Source organism: Lathyrus oleraceus, chromosome 4 (assembly GCF_024323335.1).
Source record: "Lathyrus oleraceus cultivar Zhongwan6 chromosome 4, CAAS_Psat_ZW6_1.0, whole genome shotgun sequence".
NCBI classification, from domain to species: domain Eukaryota; kingdom Viridiplantae; phylum Streptophyta; class Magnoliopsida; order Fabales; family Fabaceae; genus Lathyrus; species Lathyrus oleraceus.
Window position 1 is genome coordinate 342983066 of NC_066582.1, and position 19569 is coordinate 343002634.

Here is a 19569-nt window from a genome sequence, read left to right on the forward strand (position 1 = left end):
CTTGACTTGAACACTTCAAAAAAAACCTCCAAGTCATGTGAACTTATTGGACAAACCCTAGGGCTTGATTCCTTGAGAAACAACTTTGCTTGGTTGGTTGACTGACCTCCTGATCAGTTTGACCTAATTCTTGCTTGCTTGCTCTTGAGGCAACTGAGGAACAATGCAAATGTTATGCAATGGGTTATGATATGCTATGACCTAATATGAAATGATATGTACAATGATAGGTGCAAATTTGAGGTGCTACAGCTGCCCCTATTCAATCAGCTGGGAACCCGAACGGATGACAGCAATGGCTGTCAGACTTTCAGGGTAAACAGGGATTGAATACAAAAGAACCGTAGAAATTTGCACCGACTGGATGAAATATAGGAGAACCACGTCATTTACCGATGACAAACTGCAAGACAGCTTCAGAAAAGCGAAACCATTTACCGATGGTTGAAGAAACTGGAACTTCAATATTTACAGATATTGACTTCAGCACGATCATTTACCGATGGCTGGAAACTGGAGACCTGATATTTACCGATATCAACTTCAGCACGACCATTTACCGATGGCGGCTGGGGAAAACAAATTTCTGAAAAACAAAACCATTTACCGATGGTTAAAACTTTGATATTTACCGATATCAACTTCAGCACGACCATTTACCGATGGCTGCTGGGAAAATAACTTCTGAAAAAACAAACCATTTACCGATGGTTAAAACTTTGATATTTACCGATATCAACTTCAGCACGACCATTTACCGATGGCTGCTGGGAAATAGTTTGATGTTGAAAAGGAAGCAAAACCATTTACCGATGGTGGCTTCAAAGAAACTTGACATTTACCGATGTCAAACTTAGCAAGACCATTTACCGATGGTGGCTGCAACTGGGAATTCGATATTTACCGATATCGAAGAAAACTGGGCCATTTACCGATGGCATCTCCGCTTGGGGAGGAACAAAATCTTTGTGGTGATACCAGACAAGACGTTTACCGACGACTTCTGGGGATTTTGATTTTATTGACGAGAGAACAAAGAATGACCAGACATTTACCGATGACTGGGATGAGACTTGATGTTTACCGACATCGAAAGATGATGTTTACCGACATCAAAAAGAATGACCAGACATTTACCGATGACTGGGATGAGAAATTTATTGGTGAGAGACAAACAAATATTTGCAACTGAAAACCGGGTAGGACATTTACAGATGACTCTACTGGGGATTTCTGTTGGGGATTTATCAGACATTTACCGATGACTGAGGGAAAGACTCGATGTTTACCGACATCGAAAGATGATGTTTACCGACATCGCAACAATGGTGTTTACCGACACCAAAAAAAGACCAGACATTTACCGATGACTGGGGTGAGACTCGATGTTTACCGACACCGAAAGATGATGTTTACCGACATCAAAAAGAATGACCAGACATTTACCGATGACTGAGTGGAACTCGATGTTTACCGACACCGAAACAATGGTGTTTACCGACACCAAAAATGATAGAACACACGCGGGTGTTGACATGACACTTACTGGTATCACAAGAACGATATCTGAGATATGTCAAAGCAAGACTGATCACTTGCTCGGGGATCTCACTGGGGAGAAACAAACTATCTGTCACCATCGGGTGAGGAAATAAACCTCTGTCACCATCGGGTGAGGAAATAAACCTCTGTCACCATCGGGTGAGGAAATAAACCTCTGTCACCATCAGGTGAGGAAATAAACCTCTGTGGGGATAACAATTCTGAATGCTGTCGAAGCAACTGTAGCAGACCTGGTGCTGACGTTGAATAAAGATGATCCGCCTCTGCCGGGGGATACAGTCTGATGTGGTTTCGAACACATGAATGCATATGTTTGAATTTTTCCATGGCGTAATGCTCCATATGGAATGGAAATGCTACGCAGTTTTGAGGATGCAATGATTACTATATGCAATGCAAAATGATGTAAGCTTTGCGGGGAGAGTACACAGGACGACTGTGCTGAAGAATCTTCAAGATAATCCCGCTGGGGGAACAACACAACTGCTGGGGAACCAACAACACAAATCCACTAGGGGAAGAGAAGGCAACTCGCTGGGGAGTAAAAAAGCAACTCTGCTAGGGGAAAGCAAAGGTAAACTGCTGGGGATAGCCCAATCAACCTACAAAAATTCCGCTTAGGGAAATGAAAGCTCCGCTGGGGAAGATAATCCAGGTAACTCTTCTGGGGATAAGGCTCATACAAACCTCAGATAAAATAGGTCCTGCTTTGGGAAATATCTGTTACTCTGCCGGGGACGACCCACACAGTTCACGAGTAGAATCAAACTCAGCTGGGGATGCAGGTATCGACCTGCTACTGAAACCTGTTCAGTCCACTGGTGGGATGAACTCTGCTGGAGAAATATTTCGTGAAACCCGCTCCACTCGGGGATCAAGGTCACGACAGCGAGCAAACAGGAAGGAACACCATGGATACCGGGTTGTAGGTATGAAACGGGTGACCGACCAAGGCGTGAATTGGTTTGTGTTCCAAAACACTCAGCATCCTGAAGAGGGCTAGAAAAGCAGTCTTGTTAAAGGATGGACATTCGATTTCACAAGGAATACGAATCTTACTCTGCTGGGGAGGACGACTTCGACCCAAGAGCGCATGAGACATATTATCTATAGCCGTCAAAACGTAGATAATACACTCGCATGGAAGATTATCCATAACCGGGTTGTAGGTTGTTAAATGAATAATCGACCGAAAACATCCTGAAGTGAGCAAAGGCAAACTTGTTAAAGGATGAACATTCGATTCCACAAGGAATACGAATCTTACTCTACTGGTGATAACAATCGAAGGATTGACCAAAGAGTGCATGAGATATATTATCTATAGCCGTCAGAACGTAGATAATAACCTCGCATGGAAGATTATCCATAACCGGGTTGTAGGTTGTTAAATGAATAATCGACCGAACAGAAAAGCATCGGTACCAGGGCTAGGTATGCAAAGATGACCAATCCAAAGAGGATAAAGTTGCTAACTCGGAGCAAGTATCCAAAAAGAAAGTGAAGACCCAATGGGGACAATACTGCTTGATCAAGGCAAGTATCCAAAGGGGACAAGACCATTAATACCACAAAGAGGGGATTACATCTACCTGTTTGTAGGCAGAAAACCACGGAAAAAGTAACCAGTCATCATCGGGATGAGCACAAAGGGTTAACTCCAACAAGGGGAGGGATGTGGGATTTTACAACTACCAGCTAGTGGGTAGAAAACCACAAAGATAGGACTTACAGCTACCGGTTTGTAGGTAGAAGCCAATAAATTCCGCTGAGGATAAGATGAATGAGTGCCGGTTAGTGAGCGACTATTCATTTATGCCCCAGGGAAGCACAAGAGACAGCCAATAGGAAGCCAATTCAGGATCGATCCAAAAAGGCAGACTGAAACAAGACTCGTCCTAATGAGGAAAGAACTCAATAGGGAAAACCCATCCCATTAGGGAGGGAACGGAAGCAACCGTCATCCACGAGGATGTATCTCAGTGGGGAAATGGAAAGAAAGGACAGACACTTTCTGCTTAAAGGGTAGACTCTACATGGAGAGATCGGACACACCCATATTTGCTTGAGGAAAATCTACTGGAGAGATTCTGTATCAACAAATAGCAGGAGGCAACCATCAACAGATACCCGGCAACAGCTGCAACATGAGTATCCGAATGCTATGATTATGCATGTATGCATTCTACCTAAAATGCATGATGAATGTATGATGAATGTTGACAAACAGACATGTCCAACACGCAAGTCCGGGAATCAACCGTCCGGAGAGAAAACCAAAGCCACCGGAGAGCAAAGAAAATCCACTGGGGACTGGGATATCAGGGAACACTTATCCTGCATGAGAGGAAGGCCACCAGAGGCTTCCGGAGGGATCGTCGGTCACAACCGGAGAACAGAGTTCAACATACTGGCGGACGCGCCACAACAACTCGTGCTGGAAATCAGAGGTACCAAGAGGCAACCAAATTTCTGATGAGAAATACAAAGGCAATGACAAAGCTCCTTGTGCAAGCAAACTCCGCTGAGGGATCTATCTGAGAGAATGCCGGATTACTGGGATGTCAATCCACCGAATACTGAATCTTCAAAGAAAAACACCCAGGCTGGTGGAGAGGAAGACTGCCCTGCTGGAGAGGCGAAAGTTGAAGTCTTCAGTAAACACTCTGCTAGGGGAGCTGCCCCACAATAATGTCCGAAACAGCAAACTTGCTGGGAATGTCCCACGGTAGGGCTCAAGCAGCACTCTACTAGGGATGCCCCACAATAGGTGCTAACAGGGATTTGGAGGAAGAATCTGTACTGCCGGGAACATGAAGGTGAACAACTTCAACCAACGCTGCATCAGGCAAATTCACTGAGGAGAGACCATACGAGGTTCTGCAGGACAAAGATACAGCCATGCTCGAGATACGAACAAATGTCTTACCTGTTGGTAATCATACCACCCCCGGGAGAGCACTGTGGGTCTCCTAAGTATCCTTCCGTCATCGGGAATGTTCACTTTGTTTAAGAACAATTTTTTTTGAAAAATTTGTTTATTTTTGAAAACAATGATACTTTATCATTTAAAACATGCAAAACATTTGTTGAGTTAAAACAAATAAGAGTGCAAACAAATGGCTAAAAGCTCAAATTGATGTGATGGAATGGTAGTCTGCAAAGGGCGAGACTCCATAGATCTGTACAAATTTGAAATCGGTGATATATATTGGAGAGGGCTACATTGAACATAATAACCTTTCCTCTACCATTCTGAATTTTCGATGTATTCAGAGCTTCAGTCGATGACGAATCGAGAATTCCTGACGGATGACAGATATACAGCACAGTCTTGTCAAGATGCAGTTACTTGCCAAATCCCTAATTTTTGCCTAGATTGCCCCAGTGTGAGGTGCTCAATCTAGCGGGATGCGAATTCTTTTTTCAATGTCTCTAACTTTTGCCTGGATCGCCCTTTCGGGTTTTCAATCCACCGAGACGCTCTTTTTTGCCTAAGTCGCCCTTTGGGGTGTTCGACTTAGCGAGCTTTTGATTTTTTTTGTTTAGGCGAAGTATTTCTTGACTGCATCGGAGTTTACAGGACGAGTGAACTTCTTCATCCATTGATGTAAGTGTTAAAGTACTGCCTGAAGAGGCTCTCTTGAAAACGTATGGACGTTCTTAGCTTGTAAAGTCCACTTGCCCCTGGAATCGGGCACGAAAGACAAGACTTTCTTGAGCACAAGGTCCCTCGGAACACACGAGACTTGACCTTCTTGTTGAATGCTTTTTACTCTCTGCTGATATGACTGACCATGACACATGGCAGTTGATCTCTTGCTTTTGATCGAATTCAGCATCAGTCAACTTGGGACTTTGAGGGTGCTATTTTCTTTTGTTTTCTTTTGATTTTTCTTTCTTTTGATTTTGCTTTTGATTTTGCTTTTGATTTCTTTTGATTTTGCACCCTCCTCTTTCCTTTTTTTTCTTTTTTTTTTTTTGATAATGCCCCAGTTGGCTGTTCTGCTGATTCTCGAGATGCAGCTGAGTGATCTTCTTTTCTTGCTCAAGAAGTCGGGAAATCTCGTCAGGAATCCCTTCAACATCATCTTCGTCCGCTTCGAATACAGGGAATTCAAAATTGGGAGATGACGTCCGATCATTATGTTCAATGGGTTTAAGAAACAACCTGCATAATGATTTTGATATGAAAAGTTTTTGAAAATCAAACAAGACACTCGTTATGCAGATGAAAAGATTGCTTTTATTCTTGTTTTTTAGGTTTTTTGTGATCACCAATTTCATGCAAAAAGCGAAAAGGGAAAACAATTGGAAAAACAAATGTTTTAACATGAATTTATTTGAATGAAAATATCATTGCACAAAATGTTGCCAACAATGTCATCACTTCTCCTTTTGGCATGGGAGAAGGGTTTTTAAACGAAGTGATTATTACAAAGACTTATGAACAACTGTAGGAAAGCCCACAGTGACCCAATTGTGATAGATCCCACCGGGGATGACAACTGTCAATATCTCTTGCATCAGCAGCTTCTGCTTTACGAACAACCCTTCTGAGGAAAAAGTCGGCGCCAGCCCAGGACTTGTTGTCTTCAAACTTGATTAGCATTGGGACCTAAGTCCTCCAAAATCAGAATACCTGACCTCACAAGGTCCTGAACCTTCATCTTCAGCTGGAAACAACTATCCACGTCATGACCAGGAGCACCCGAATGATACGCACAATGCTGTTCAGGCCTATACCACCACCGAGGGTTGACGGGAATGGGCGGCGGGTCTCTGGGAGTAATCAAGTTCCGCTCTAACAGAGAGGGATACAGTTCGGCGTAGGACGTGGGGATTGGATCAAAAATGATCTTCTTCCTCTCATTACTTGTACCAGCTTGATTACCATTGTGAGGCTGAGAAGCCTGCTGCTGAGGACGATGTTGCTGACGCTGATGCTGCTGAGCTGGTCTTCTCTGTTGCTGTTGAGGTTGAGTTGCTGGAATAGTCACAGCAGTGGCCTGACGATACTGTCCTCCGTTTGCACTCCTCCGATGGTGCACATCATTTGTTTCACTTTCTCCCCTTTTGGGTGCCCCAGAGGATGGCTTCTTAGAACCGGAAGAACTTGAAGAGCCAGGATGGCGAACCGGAGCGCGGGTTGCTCTGACTTTAACAGTCTCTGCAGCAAGAGGCTATTCACTGATTCTGATCCCCTTCAATTCATCACCCACGGCACAATCATCGACGAGAATAGTGACCGCAGCATTCTCATGAACGGATACATCCACTGGTGGAGCACAGTGGACTGGTAGAATCACGGCTTCCAGTCTCTGGGCTAAGGCACGCAGCTCCTCTTGCCCCTGAACAACTCCTTGCATCGTTGTTATGAACCGGGCCATGTTTGCCCTCATCTCAGCCAACTCGGCTTGAACCTGGTCCATACTCCTCTGTTGATTGAGCCTGGTTGAAAACCGGTGTGGTCTTTGATCAGCTATCCTGCCTGACAAAGGGACCGGAGTGAGAAGACAGCACAAGAACACCTGTTATGCAAATGATACGAGTATGATGTTAAATGATGCGTATGATGCACATGATATGCTCATTTCTCAGGCATTCAAAGAGCCTGATCCATCCTCAAAAGATGGCAACCTGCAGCAACAAGAGAACAACAGATACAAGGAAAAAATGAACAACAGGGAGATGCTGATAGCCTTACATATACATAAGGGTAGAAAAGTCATACAACCAAGATCAGCAGAATATTCTCAAAGTACAAAGAAAAAGAATCCCATCCAACAAGCCTGGAGGTGATTCTCAACAAAAAAACAAACAAAGATACAGTCTACGGTAGACGGTCTTCTGGAATGAGGGTCTTCAGGTAATGACACTGGTCTATCAACAGTGAGCATTCTGAACAATCTGGTAGGGGAGTGATCTTCTCCTTTAATTGTCTTCTGAGCTCTAAGACTTCTCCTCCAAGATAATCCTCTGACTTCTGTCTCAACTCCATCTCTTCCTTCAGCTGAGTGTCTTTGTCTTTGAGTTGCTTCTCCAAGTCTCTGATCTTCTTTTGGTAGTTGACTTCTGCTCTCTGCAGTCTCAGACACTCCCTATGCTCTGTATCCAACATGGACTCTATCTCATCATATGATCTCTTCTTATTCCTTGCTCTGCCAGCATTCTCTCCTTGCACTTCCCTGAGTTGATGGGCCAAGTGCAGCTTATCAGCCTTAGCTTTGTACAGCTCCATCTGAGTGTCCTGCTCTTTCTCCCTCAGACGCCGACTCTCCACCAGGGCTTGCTTATAGTGCTCAGCAGGCACACTATCAGCAAGTACCAAAGGTGGTTGCTCTTGCAACGGCTCCATCCTATCGTAGGGAAGCAGCAAAGTTTCCACTCTCTTCTTTACCCAATCGGTGTATTCGGGCATTGCAATGGCAAACTTCTTCCCTAAGACGGATCCATCCTTCACCCCAACTGATCTCCAGGCCTTCCCTATTTGCTCCAACTTAGCAGGGTCATCCTTCTTCTCAAAATAAAAACTCTCAGCTATCTCTGCTTCGAGCGGCCTTCTACTCATGACAAACCCTAACTGGCGAAGGGAGAGAACTGGGTTGTAGTTGATGCAACCCTTGGTCCCTATGAGTGGCACGCCCCGGAATTCGCCACAGCTTAAGATAACATCCTTCACATTCATCCGGTACGACTGCCACCTGATGTCGTAGGAAGTGAGCGACATGACCCTCTGAGTCCACTTCAGAGTGCTCTGGGTATCTACAAATGGTCCACTGGCTGGCAGAAGAGACATGAACCATTTATACAGGAGAGGTAAGCAACACCTGATGGCTCCACCCTTACCATGCCTACTGTGGATGGCATAGTAAGTATCTGCTAGGAGGGTAGGGACTGGGTTCCCTCTGATGAAAATGCTGATGGCAGCATGGTCTATGAAGTTCGGCATACTAGGAAATAGGATGATCCCATAGATCATGGCGGCTAACTGAGCGTGAAAAACTTCCCAATTCCCCTTATCTGCCTCAACTCTGGCTACCCTCAACAGGAACTTCAACGGTAGACCAACAACCTCCCCACAGGGCTTCCAATTCTTACCAACCTCCTCAACACTCAACCGGAGAGCTCTGGCAACCAAACTGAAGTCGACCTCCTTGGGGACGTCCAAGAAGGGAATCTGATGCTGAACAGGGATACTCAACAGGATGGAATACTCTTCGAGAGTAGGTGCAAGCTGGTAATCCTGGAATGTGAAGCATCTGAGCTCTGGATCATAGAACTGAAGTAGTGTCTGCAGAGGCACTGGATCCACTACTGTCTTCAGCACTGTCAAGAGATCTCCATACCGCCCAACAAAACTCTTCAGTCGATCGTCTGTCACGAGGCTACCCAACTCTACTAGTGGAGTCAATGGCTCACGGTGGAAACTGTAGGAACAGGTCTTCCGCTTCAGCTCAGGAACTGTTGCCATCTCTATCAGTAGACAAGCTCTGGAATGTACCTGAGAAATGATATGCATGCAGAGATTAGTTTTTTTCTCTTTTTTTTTTCGATTTTTTTTGTGTTTTTTTTTTTTTTTTTTTTTCAATGCGTTTCTTTTGAAAAAAATAAACATGCTATGATGCACATGATGCAGACACGGCTGGCTGTGCAAACTCTGATTAGGTCGAAGCTTCAGTCGGAATCGGAACATAAATCCAACTTAGGGTTAACTGAATACTGTCTGAACACAAAGTCACCATCAGAACCAAAGTCACCAACGGTACCTGTAATGAATAACCCTTCCCCACTCACGGGTGTAGTCTAGGCCAGGGTAAAGCTGAGAGAAACGCAGCATAAATAACCTTTCGCAGAAATACTATCATATACACACCCGAAGTATGTAACGACAGTATCCTACCAGGGTCTGAACTGCTCGTGATATCAATGTTCCGCTAAGTGGCGCCATACCACCCGCTTCCCATGAATCACTCTATTCCTAATCATCCTAGATTGCACTCATGGTCTGGGTATTGGACCTTTTACCTCGACTGACTCCCCCCCACACAGAGAAAACAGACAGCCAGCCAGCAATGAATAATGAATATGAAATGCAAACATCAATGCACACAATCAATGCAAACAATAAATGTACATATATACAATGAATGCAATAAAATACAACAAGCAATAAAGCAACCAAAACCCTAATCCTAGAGAGCGCTAGGAGAGACTCGCTCAGGGAAGATGGACCAGCATAGGTCAACTTCTCTATTTCCCCAGCAGAGTCGCCAGCTGTCGCATCGCGCGAAAAACCGGCGGGAAAAGAAAGAAACAACAGAGCCGCCACCGTGCGTTATTTATCCCAAAAGAGGGAAAGGAAATGCTCGAAGTAAACCTGGGAAAGAACATGGTCTCGCGACCAAAGAGGATGGGTTCGGGAGTCGGTTATGCGAAGGGAAGGTGTTAGGCACCCTACGCATCCGTAGTACTCTACGGGATCCACGCACAAAAGGAAGGAAAATGGTTGCTAAAACACTGCTCAAACTCACACACACTGGCTGAAAGAAACGAAAGAGACTGACTGAAACTGACTCGGCAGGATGTCGCATCCTGGGCCTACTTAGTCTATCAGACATAGACATCAGAGTCGAAGTAGTTCGGACTGGGGAAACGAAACATGCTCGCTAGGATATCGTATCCTATGCATACGTATCTTCTCGGACGAGAGAAGAACCAGAGCATTCGTAGCTCGGCTGACACGCACGCAAACAAAACAAAACACAGGCAAACGTGGAGCCCGACTGCCAATCACTGGACTTATGTCAGCATCCGAACCTAAACACACACAAAGAGGCAAACGTGGAGCCCAAATGCCAATTGCTGGACTTACGTTGACATCCGAACCTAAACAACACAACAGATAGATAGGGAGTCTGGGACTCGAGCCTATAACAGTCAAGCAACACACACGAAAGAAAAGAAAAGGCGCCCGGAGAGATCAGCTCAATCTCCTGCCTACATACTTCATCTGGTGTGAAGATCAGGGCGATGTAGTTCCCCTACGCAGGGACAAAGGATCTAGCCTAACCAGATAACAAAGGGAGACACAACTCTAGGGAGACTACAACTCGAGCCTAGATGTTGTCATGCAAAGTCAACCCTAAGTTAAGGTTTCTAGCTAAATGGCACAAGGGCCAACCTATCCTGAACAGACACAGGAAAAAGCAAAGTCTCGATTGCAACTGGGGCAAGAGAAGAGGGATATCTCAATCACAACAGGGGTGAGAGAAAGGAAATCAGTGTTAATAGTTAGTCAAAACTCGGCAAGACATCGCGTCTCGTGCCTACGTATCTCACCTGAACGTGAGAATCAGAGTTGCCGTAGTTCGGCCGGCAGGGAAAAAGGACTCGATTGCAACTAGGGCAAGAGAAAGGGAAAGTCTCGATCGCAACGAGGGCGAGAGAAAGGATCGCAACGAGGGCGAAAGCAAGCAAGGATTAGCTGTTAGTCGTTAATCAAACTCGGCAAGACATCGCGTCTCGTGCCTACGTATCTCATCTGAACATGAGAATCAGAGTTGCCGTAGTTCGGCCGAACAGTTCTAAGTATGGCTCACACAAGGGTTAAGCCACACAGACTTGACTTGCACAGGAAGCAAGTCAAGCACAAGCCTATTGCACAAGGGCAAGCAAAACTAAAACCTAAAGAGGCAAACAAATCAATCACAAACACAGATAGCATAAAATAAACACACCAACAAGGGGTTCAAACATCAAAGGTTAGGCACTAGGGCCAACTGGAATGGGGTAAGTGTTGCTCTTAACCTTGCCATTGAGAGGCTAAGGTGAAGCAGATGAAAGGAGATGAGGGGTGTGCCTCATTGCTTCTATCCCTGGCCTGGGAGAGCATTTGACAAGAATGTGTGGGTTCAGAAAGTGGGAACCCTTCTACACATTTAAACTGACTCAACTGTGCAATTGCACAAGATCTTGGGTTTTTATCTGAAGTGCATCAACACAGTGGTGTGAGCAAGACAGAAGACACACGGAATAGTGGGGGATAGATTGCATATCCCTACCTTCCACCAATTGCCTCTTCACTTAGGAGGTCTTTGACTCTGTACAGGGACAATTTTAAACAAACACAGGCATTGCCTCTTAAGGAGGACTTCAGACAGTTTGCCCGGTCAAATAACAGACCGGGTCTCCAGACTACATGAAGAAAGAGAGGTTTATACCTCAAAAGCAAATGCTAAAATAGCAAAGCAAGCAAGTTCAGAGAACTTAAGCAACTAAAGTACCTGAAAAAGTCAAACTTATTAGTAAACAAGTCAAAAGTTTAAATCAAAAGAAATGGCAAACAATCAACACAGGGGATCAACTGAGCAAAGCATAAGACTTAAGTTATGAGTCAAACCATCTGCAAAACAAAGGTTAGCATGGGATAAACAAATCAAATTCAAACAAGTTTGAGTGATCTTTGAAGCATTGTGCTCAACCTGAAACAGATGAACTCAACATAAGTCCAAAGGACCACTAGGGCTAGCCTAGGGTCAAAGATGAAAGAAAAAGTCAAGGCAGCAAAGAAAAGTCAACTCAAAGTCAAAGTCAACCAATTAGAAAGCAATCACAATTGGGCCCACAATCATATCATGCATTATGATCATTTCATGAACATTTGAAGTCAAAGTAAGGCAAAGAAAGCATACAAAAGTCAACAGAATGACTTGCATCAAAAGTCAACCCAAACAATCTCAAAAATCATGAAATAAATCACAACCAATCCTAACATCTAACATGGTACACATGTAAAATTTCATGGCATTTGGGTGAGAGGAAGGCAGGCAATTAAAATCATGAAGTCATACCAAATTCAAGTAAGCATGGTGAAAGTCAACAAGCATGGGTCAACTTCAAAAAAACATATCAATTTGAAAACAGAAGAGAAATGAGTGAGATTAACACCAATGCAAAGCTCAAAGAGTCTAGTTATCACATATGAAATTTCATGGTCATGTGATAAGATTTGAGAATTTCACAAAGGATTTGGCAAGGCATAGCACAAAAAGTCAACAAATGACCAAGCATGGAAGAAAATTCACAATCAAATGGAAAACAGCAAGATTAATTTCCAAGAAAATTCATACATCAAATAGACATACAAGGGATCATTCATGCAAAATTTGGAGTCATTTGGATGCAAGGAGGCATGTGAACAAAATTAGGGAAAATGCATGATCATGTTGTAGCACCAAATATGACACATGACTTCAAAAAATCATAACTCTCAAACCACAAATGGGAAATCCACAAACTTTATATGGAAATGAAGGTCAGAGTGTCTAGTTTCACCACAAAAAATTTCACAGGCATTGGATGCAACATGAGTATTTCACAATTGTTTTGGCAATATGTACAAGATATGGTCACATGAACAAAGCCCTAGCCAAATAAATTTTCCACATGAGCACAATTTGAATAAAAATGCTTATAAAAAACTAGATGAAAAATGGAGAATAATGCAAAAAGTCCCATCCCAATTGGATCATCCCTTGATTATTTATGAATTTTTGAATATTGTAAAGAAATGAAATAATAATAAAAAAAAATGAAGGGAAATGTTATTTAACAATTATTAAAAAAAAAAAGAAGAAACACACCTGCTGAGTATGAAACTCAGCGTTTCAATTAAGTTAGTGGGTCAAAACCCGGTCAACAAAAGCCACGGCCAATAGCGTGCAAGCAGGGTAAAAACGCATAACCAATAAGAATGCTCCTTCAAGAAACATCATGTGCAGCGCATTGGCAGTAAAGTGGGCATTAAAAAGGGACAGGCACCTGCTGTGTACAGAGCCTTCTGCGCTTTGCTAGGTTAGTGGGGGGACAATACCTGGTCAGCAAACCAAGGGCCAATAGCGCGCGAGTACGATAATGCGCTGGGCCAATTAGAAAATTCTTAAAAAAAAACACATGTACCGCGTACGCATGGAAACCTAAAGAGCTAACGGCATTGGCAAAGAGAATTTCCAGATTTCACATTGCAGAACAAATTCTCAGTACTCATGCGTTCATCACCAAAACAAACAGAAGCACAAAATCTTCATCAAAACCGACAACCCATATATCATTGCGTTCCTTCTTCTTTGTACACTAATACTGTAATAATTATAAACACTAATTTGGGATAACAAAGAAGCAAATAGCACAAACAAGTTTGGATGCATAACTTAAAAACTGAATTTCTCTTGACTCAAGCAACCAATTAACACGACTTAAAGCTTTTTGGACTCAGCAAGATGTAACCTATCTAAAACATGGCATGATTTTTGGAGTAGTGTGATTCGAAAACTTACCCAACCGGCAAGACAATGATGCTACCGATGTTGTTTGGTCTCGACAGGCTGAAACAGATGTTCACCGGAGCTTGCTTTGATGGATGAACACTGAGTTTTAGCTCAACAAACTCTAGAAGGGCTCCATTCGAGATATGCCATGGAAGGAGCTTTGGGAAAACAGAACAAGATGAGGTCGTTACAGTTGGTATTTCGTGCTGGTAGGAGCTTACAATGTTGGCTAGATGAGGAAAAACAAAGGTGCTCGTGGTTCATTCAGAGTTTTTGGCAGAAAAGATGCAAAGTGCAAAAATGCAAGATGAGAGAAAATGAGAGATTCTGATGTCTTGGCAGCTGCTACTAGGGTTTGTTTGACAGAAAATAACCTTAAATATGACTGTTTAAGCTTGGTTTAAGAGGTCCTAAGTTGGATTAGCTCAAATGAAGTTAAATGCATAAATTGCTAATGTTTGGTCAAGTGGAAATGGAGGTACAAGTGCTGCACGTTTTTGGGCCTTAATGCTGTAAACAGACCTTTGCAAATGTTGTTTGTGGTCTGTACACCAATTGCTAGCTTTGTCTCACTTGTTTCAAGCCATTTGCAAAATTTGTCACATATGCATTTTGGTCCATAATTGTGGCATAATGGTGATATGAACATGGTTTAAGAATTGGAACATGTCTCAAATTTGATATAAAAGCAATCTCAATTGGCCAAATGGTGAAAAAAGTTTTAATTCAAAAAGTCAAAGTTTGGTCAAACTTTGATTTTTAAAAGAATAGGTCCAAAAATGCCATTTTGATTGGCAAGGTTTTAGGTCATGAAATACATATTTTTGGAAAGAGGATGAAAAATGGGGTTTGTAGGAAAAAACCCCACCACATTTGGCCTTATGGTTTGGGAGATATGCTCAGTTGAAGTTCAAAAATTGATGAAAATGATTGGATCATATCTTGACAACCATACATGGGATTTGAGAGTTCTTGGACTTTTTGAAAATGGGAGAACAAGATCTTCAACTTTCATGTTGGGCAAAAATTCATTTGGAGCTTGTATCATGATATAAGTTTAAGATCAAGAAGTTTCCATTTTTGGCAGTTGAAATTACAGGTCCAGTTTCTATTTTGGGAAATTTTCTGATTTGCTTCAAATTCTTCCATGATGTTGATTCCCATGACATATGAGACCTATTAGGACATGAATAAGCTCCTTCAAACCATTTCCATCCACCAAATCCCAAGAATCAATCACAGTTGACCAACTTTGACTTTCTAGGGTTTTGGACTTGACTGTGCACTTCTGATGAATTCCAAACCCTAATTCCTTGAGATTTTGACTTCAAATGATGTCCCAAGACATATGAACTCTTGATTATTGATCATGGTGCCCAAATTCCACAAGAATGGCCACCATCCACTGCTTTGACTGATTGTTGACTGTTTAGGGTTTTTGCCTGGCTGTGCATTGACTGATGACATCTGAGCCTTCAAACCTTGACTTGAACACTTCAAAAAAAACCTCCAAGTCATGTGAACTTGTTGGACAAACCCTAGGGCTTGATTCCTTGAGAAACAACTTTGCTTGGTTGGTTGACTGACCTCCTGATCAGTTTGACCTAATTCTTGCTTGCTTGCTCTTGAGGCAACTGAGGAACAATGCAAATGTTATGCAATGGGTTATGATATGCTATGACCTAATATGAAATGATATGTACAATGATAGGTGCAAATTTGAGGTGCTACATTAGGGACCAAAATTCGTCTCTTTGTTATTATTTAAGCCCATTCTACCCCGTCGAGACGAAGATTTTAACCTTCACTTCTCCGGCTAGAATGACCTTAAATAGGGGCATCTGTAAGACCCCAATTTTGACCCTAAGATCCCTCAGGGCATTATAATATTGCATTTGCATTGCCTCAAGGATCTTTAGCATGATGGTGAGATGGCATAATATCATGTGCATGATCGGGAGCATCTTGTGCATGTCAGGTTACTTTATGGACACATTTTAGCTGTTTAAAAGGAGAAAAAAGAGACTTTTAAAGGGGTTCTGAACTTTGGATGATAGAAAGTGACAGTCAGGAGTTCTAAAGTGCGGATTTAGAGTTTTGGATTCATTCAAGATATTATTAGTACTTGATTTTCATGTACTCTTAATCCAAACTCATGGTATTTCATTGTTAAACTATGAGTAGATTTCTCTTGATTAGGTCTTAGAAGATTTACTATGTTGGATCATATGATTGTTTGATGTTATTTGAATGCTTTGAATTTATAATTGTTATTCCATTGTTTTTAATCTTAATGCTTTTTGTGTATTTATTAGCGTGCAAAGTGAAAATAGCTGAGAAGGGATTATTAACCGTAAGTTTATCGATCGCGCATAGAGAAATTGTTCAACTTTGTAATTAACTAGGATTAGGTCATTATTAGTTATGGATAGAGAATTAACGCACGTAGATCGCTTAGTTTTACTTCGATTTTGCCTAAGGAATTAGGGAATTGTAATTTTAATTAGTGATTTGTACACCAAGAAATTCAGTATAATGGTATTGTTAATTCACCATAGAATTATATGTCAATTCGATTCAAATAATGTACAATCATCAAAAGGGGGAAATTAAGGGATTTTGATGACATCTAATCTCCTTCTCATTATCTGAACTTTTATCAAATTTTATTTGTATTATTATTTTCCACAAAACCTATCTGAAACCCCCCGACTTTACTTTTTAAATCACATGAATTACAAACTCGTTAAAATAGTGCAATCCTTGTGGACACAAGTTTATTTTATTACTCTAACTTAATTAGTACACTTGTTAAGAAAGTCATCAAGCTTTTGGTGCCATTTTCGAAAATTATTGATTATTTCAACAAGGTAATTTTTGTGTTTCGTTTGTTATTTTTTATTTCTATTTTTAGGTTTTGTTTTAAATTTTCTTTGTTTTTATTTATTTTCTCTTTTATTGTTATTCTAAGGACTTTTTTTAGTTGCTTTGCTTTTTTTTAAATAGTTTTAGTTTGTTATTTTCTTCATTACTATTTATTTTTTGTTTTATCTTTATTTTTTATTTTAGTTTGCTTTATTTTCTGTTATATATTTTTTTGCTTGTTAATACTTGAAATTTTAATTTTTATTTCTATTTTTATTTTTATTTTCTATTTTATTTTCTTGTTATTTTCTTTTTCTATTTTTTAAGTTATTGTTAATTAGTGCAGTGCTACTGAATTTTTTGTTTGTTTATGTGAGGTTCATGATAGATTAACAATGACAAAAATAATAAAAGTAACTCAGTTACCGCAGTTAACAAGGAAAGAATAAGTAGAGATAGTCAAGGTCAATCCACGTCGGCTGACCATGGGAGACTATTTTAGAAGAACTAGCGTTGGAAGGATATCTCTCGGGTTCCAACCGGCTAATCCTGTTAATTTTTAACATTAAAATGTTATTCTTGTGGGGTTGGGAGATAACCAGTTTGATGGAAGTGATGTTAGAGATCCATGGGAGCATTCAATTTATTTTTATGAGACTTATTCTATGTGCAAACCAGGTGGAGTAACTGAGAGTCCGATAAAGCTGAAGTTGTTTAGGATTTCTTTAACTAGAAGAGAAAAAGATTGGCTACATTGTTTACCATATGGAACCATTCAAATCTGAACTGAGTTAGAAGACAAGTTTTTAGAAATATTTTTCACTACTTAGTTTTTGGTAAGAAGGCCCGACATCTCCAGTTTTGATTAGGGTGATATGAAATCTCTTCTTGACTCCTGGGAAAGATTTAAATTATTACTCAAAAGATATCCTAATTAAAAGATGATTAGTATGGAATGTGCTAGAAATGTTTCACTAAAGGTCTAAAAGATCAAGTAAGAATGCTTTTGGATGCCTCAACTGGATGTACCATTAAGACTATGAATGAAGACGAGGTGAAAGATTTGATCGAAAGAATGTGCTAAAATGAATATTTTTCAACAAGTGACCGAGGAGTCAAACCAAATGGTGTACTTGAAGTAGATTCAATTACACGAATATTATCCTAACTTGGGGTTATTTCAAGACAGTTTAGTTACAACTGATATTGTTTAGGATAATGTTAGTTAGGTTCAAACACTACAGTGTGACTTTAATAGGTAATGGCATATAGAAGAAGCTTATTATGTTTGACATTTTCAAAGAGGTAAATCCTATTCTAATACTTATAATGCATGTTGGAAGGATCACTCGAATATCAAGTGGCGTAACAACCAAGGAGCTCCTCAAGCACCCCAAATTCCTCAAGTACAACAACAAGGGAAACCATCTCAACTTGAAGAGGCTCTAGCTCAATTTATGAAATCCACTCAAGCAAGTTTTGAACAAGTTGGAAAGAACCAGGACGCAATGTTTAAAACTCAAATGGAAATAGCCAATGATAAATACACCATGAGTAAGAACACTGAAGCATCCATAAAAAAATTGGAAATGTAAATTGGTTAATTATCTCGAAAAATGAAAGAACAAGCTAGTTCAAGTGGTAGATTTATTGGAAACATGATGGACAACCCGGAGGAAAAAAACTTGCAAAGCCATTAAGTTGAAAAAATAGAGTGGTACCTTTAAACCAAAAGGTTATTAATAAGAAAAAGGAGTCAAGTGAGAGTGAGAAAAAGAGTGAAAAAAAGGAGGAGGATGAAAAAGAGGTTGAGAAAAATCAGAGGGAGAAAAAAGTGAGGAAACTTGTGAAAAGCAAGTTATGGGGGACACCCTTGACAAACTCATAGATAGAAACTCACATTTAAGGATAACAGAGAAGCAAATTCTGAATGAACCCATAGCTACCTAACTACATCAAACCATCTTACCCAATCTTGAAAAAGAAACCAAAGAAATAAATGGAAGTGGGTCAATGCAAAACGTTTATAGAGATGCTGACAAAAATACAAATTAACATTCCATTATCTGAAGTTCTTTAACAAATGCAAGTTTATGCTAAATTCATGAAGGAGATCTTATCGGGAAAGTGTAAATTGAAGTATGATGAGAATATCACTTTGGTGAAAGAGTGTAGTGCAATAATTCAACGAGAGCTTCCATCCAAACTCAGTAATCAAAGTAGAGTTATTATTCCATGTTCTATTGGTTCACTAACTATTGGTCTTGCTTTGTGTGATTTGGGAGCTAACATTTATCTTATGTATCTTTCCATGACGATAAAGTTAAATTTTAGTAAACAAAAGAAAACTCGGATGAATTTGACGTTAGATAATTGTTCTGTCACCTATCCATATGGTGTTCTTGAAGATGTACTAGTTAGAGTCAATTATTTATTGTTTCTAACTGGTTTCTTTATTATTGATATGCCCAAAGACTCTGAAACACCATTAATATTAGGTGGATCATTCTTAGAAACAGGTTGAGCTCTAATTAATATGGAATTGAGAGATTTAATTTTGAGATTCAACAAATAGCAGATTGTGTTTAATGTGTTTGAAGCAATGAAACATAAAAAGAGAACCTTCAATGCTATAGAGTTGATGTAGTCGAGGAATGTCATCAAGTGAGTTGCTTTTTTTATGATTGAGGAAGGACGAGATAAATAAGTCAAGGAGTACATGCATGTCATATTAAAAAGTGAGACCTGAGTAATCCGAAACCAAGTGTCTTAGTGGCAACAAAAGCTCAAACGTTTAAGATCCTTGAAATGA

General features: G+C 40.8%; 2 protein-coding genes across 2 annotated transcripts; one reads left to right on the forward strand and one right to left on the reverse strand.

The window, feature by feature from the left end:
- Positions 1-7255: 7255 nt before the first annotated feature.
- On the reverse strand, positions 7256-14502 carry LOC127075393 (uncharacterized). The gene is made up of 3 exons (XM_051016868.1): positions 13902-14502; positions 11787-11849; positions 7256-9067 (listed from the first exon to the last, which is right to left on the reverse strand). The coding sequence occupies exon 3, from the start codon at positions 9035-9037 to the stop codon at positions 7397-7399; it is 1641 nt and encodes a 546-aa protein (XP_050872825.1). The 5' UTR covers positions 9038-9067; positions 11787-11849; positions 13902-14502; the 3' UTR covers positions 7256-7396.
- Positions 14503-18840: 4338 nt separating this feature from the next.
- Positions 18841-19281, forward strand: LOC127137349 (uncharacterized). The gene has a single exon (XM_051063820.1). The coding sequence runs from the start codon at positions 18841-18843 to the stop codon at positions 19279-19281; it is 441 nt and encodes a 146-aa protein (XP_050919777.1).
- The last annotated feature ends 288 nt before the right edge of the window (positions 19282-19569 follow it).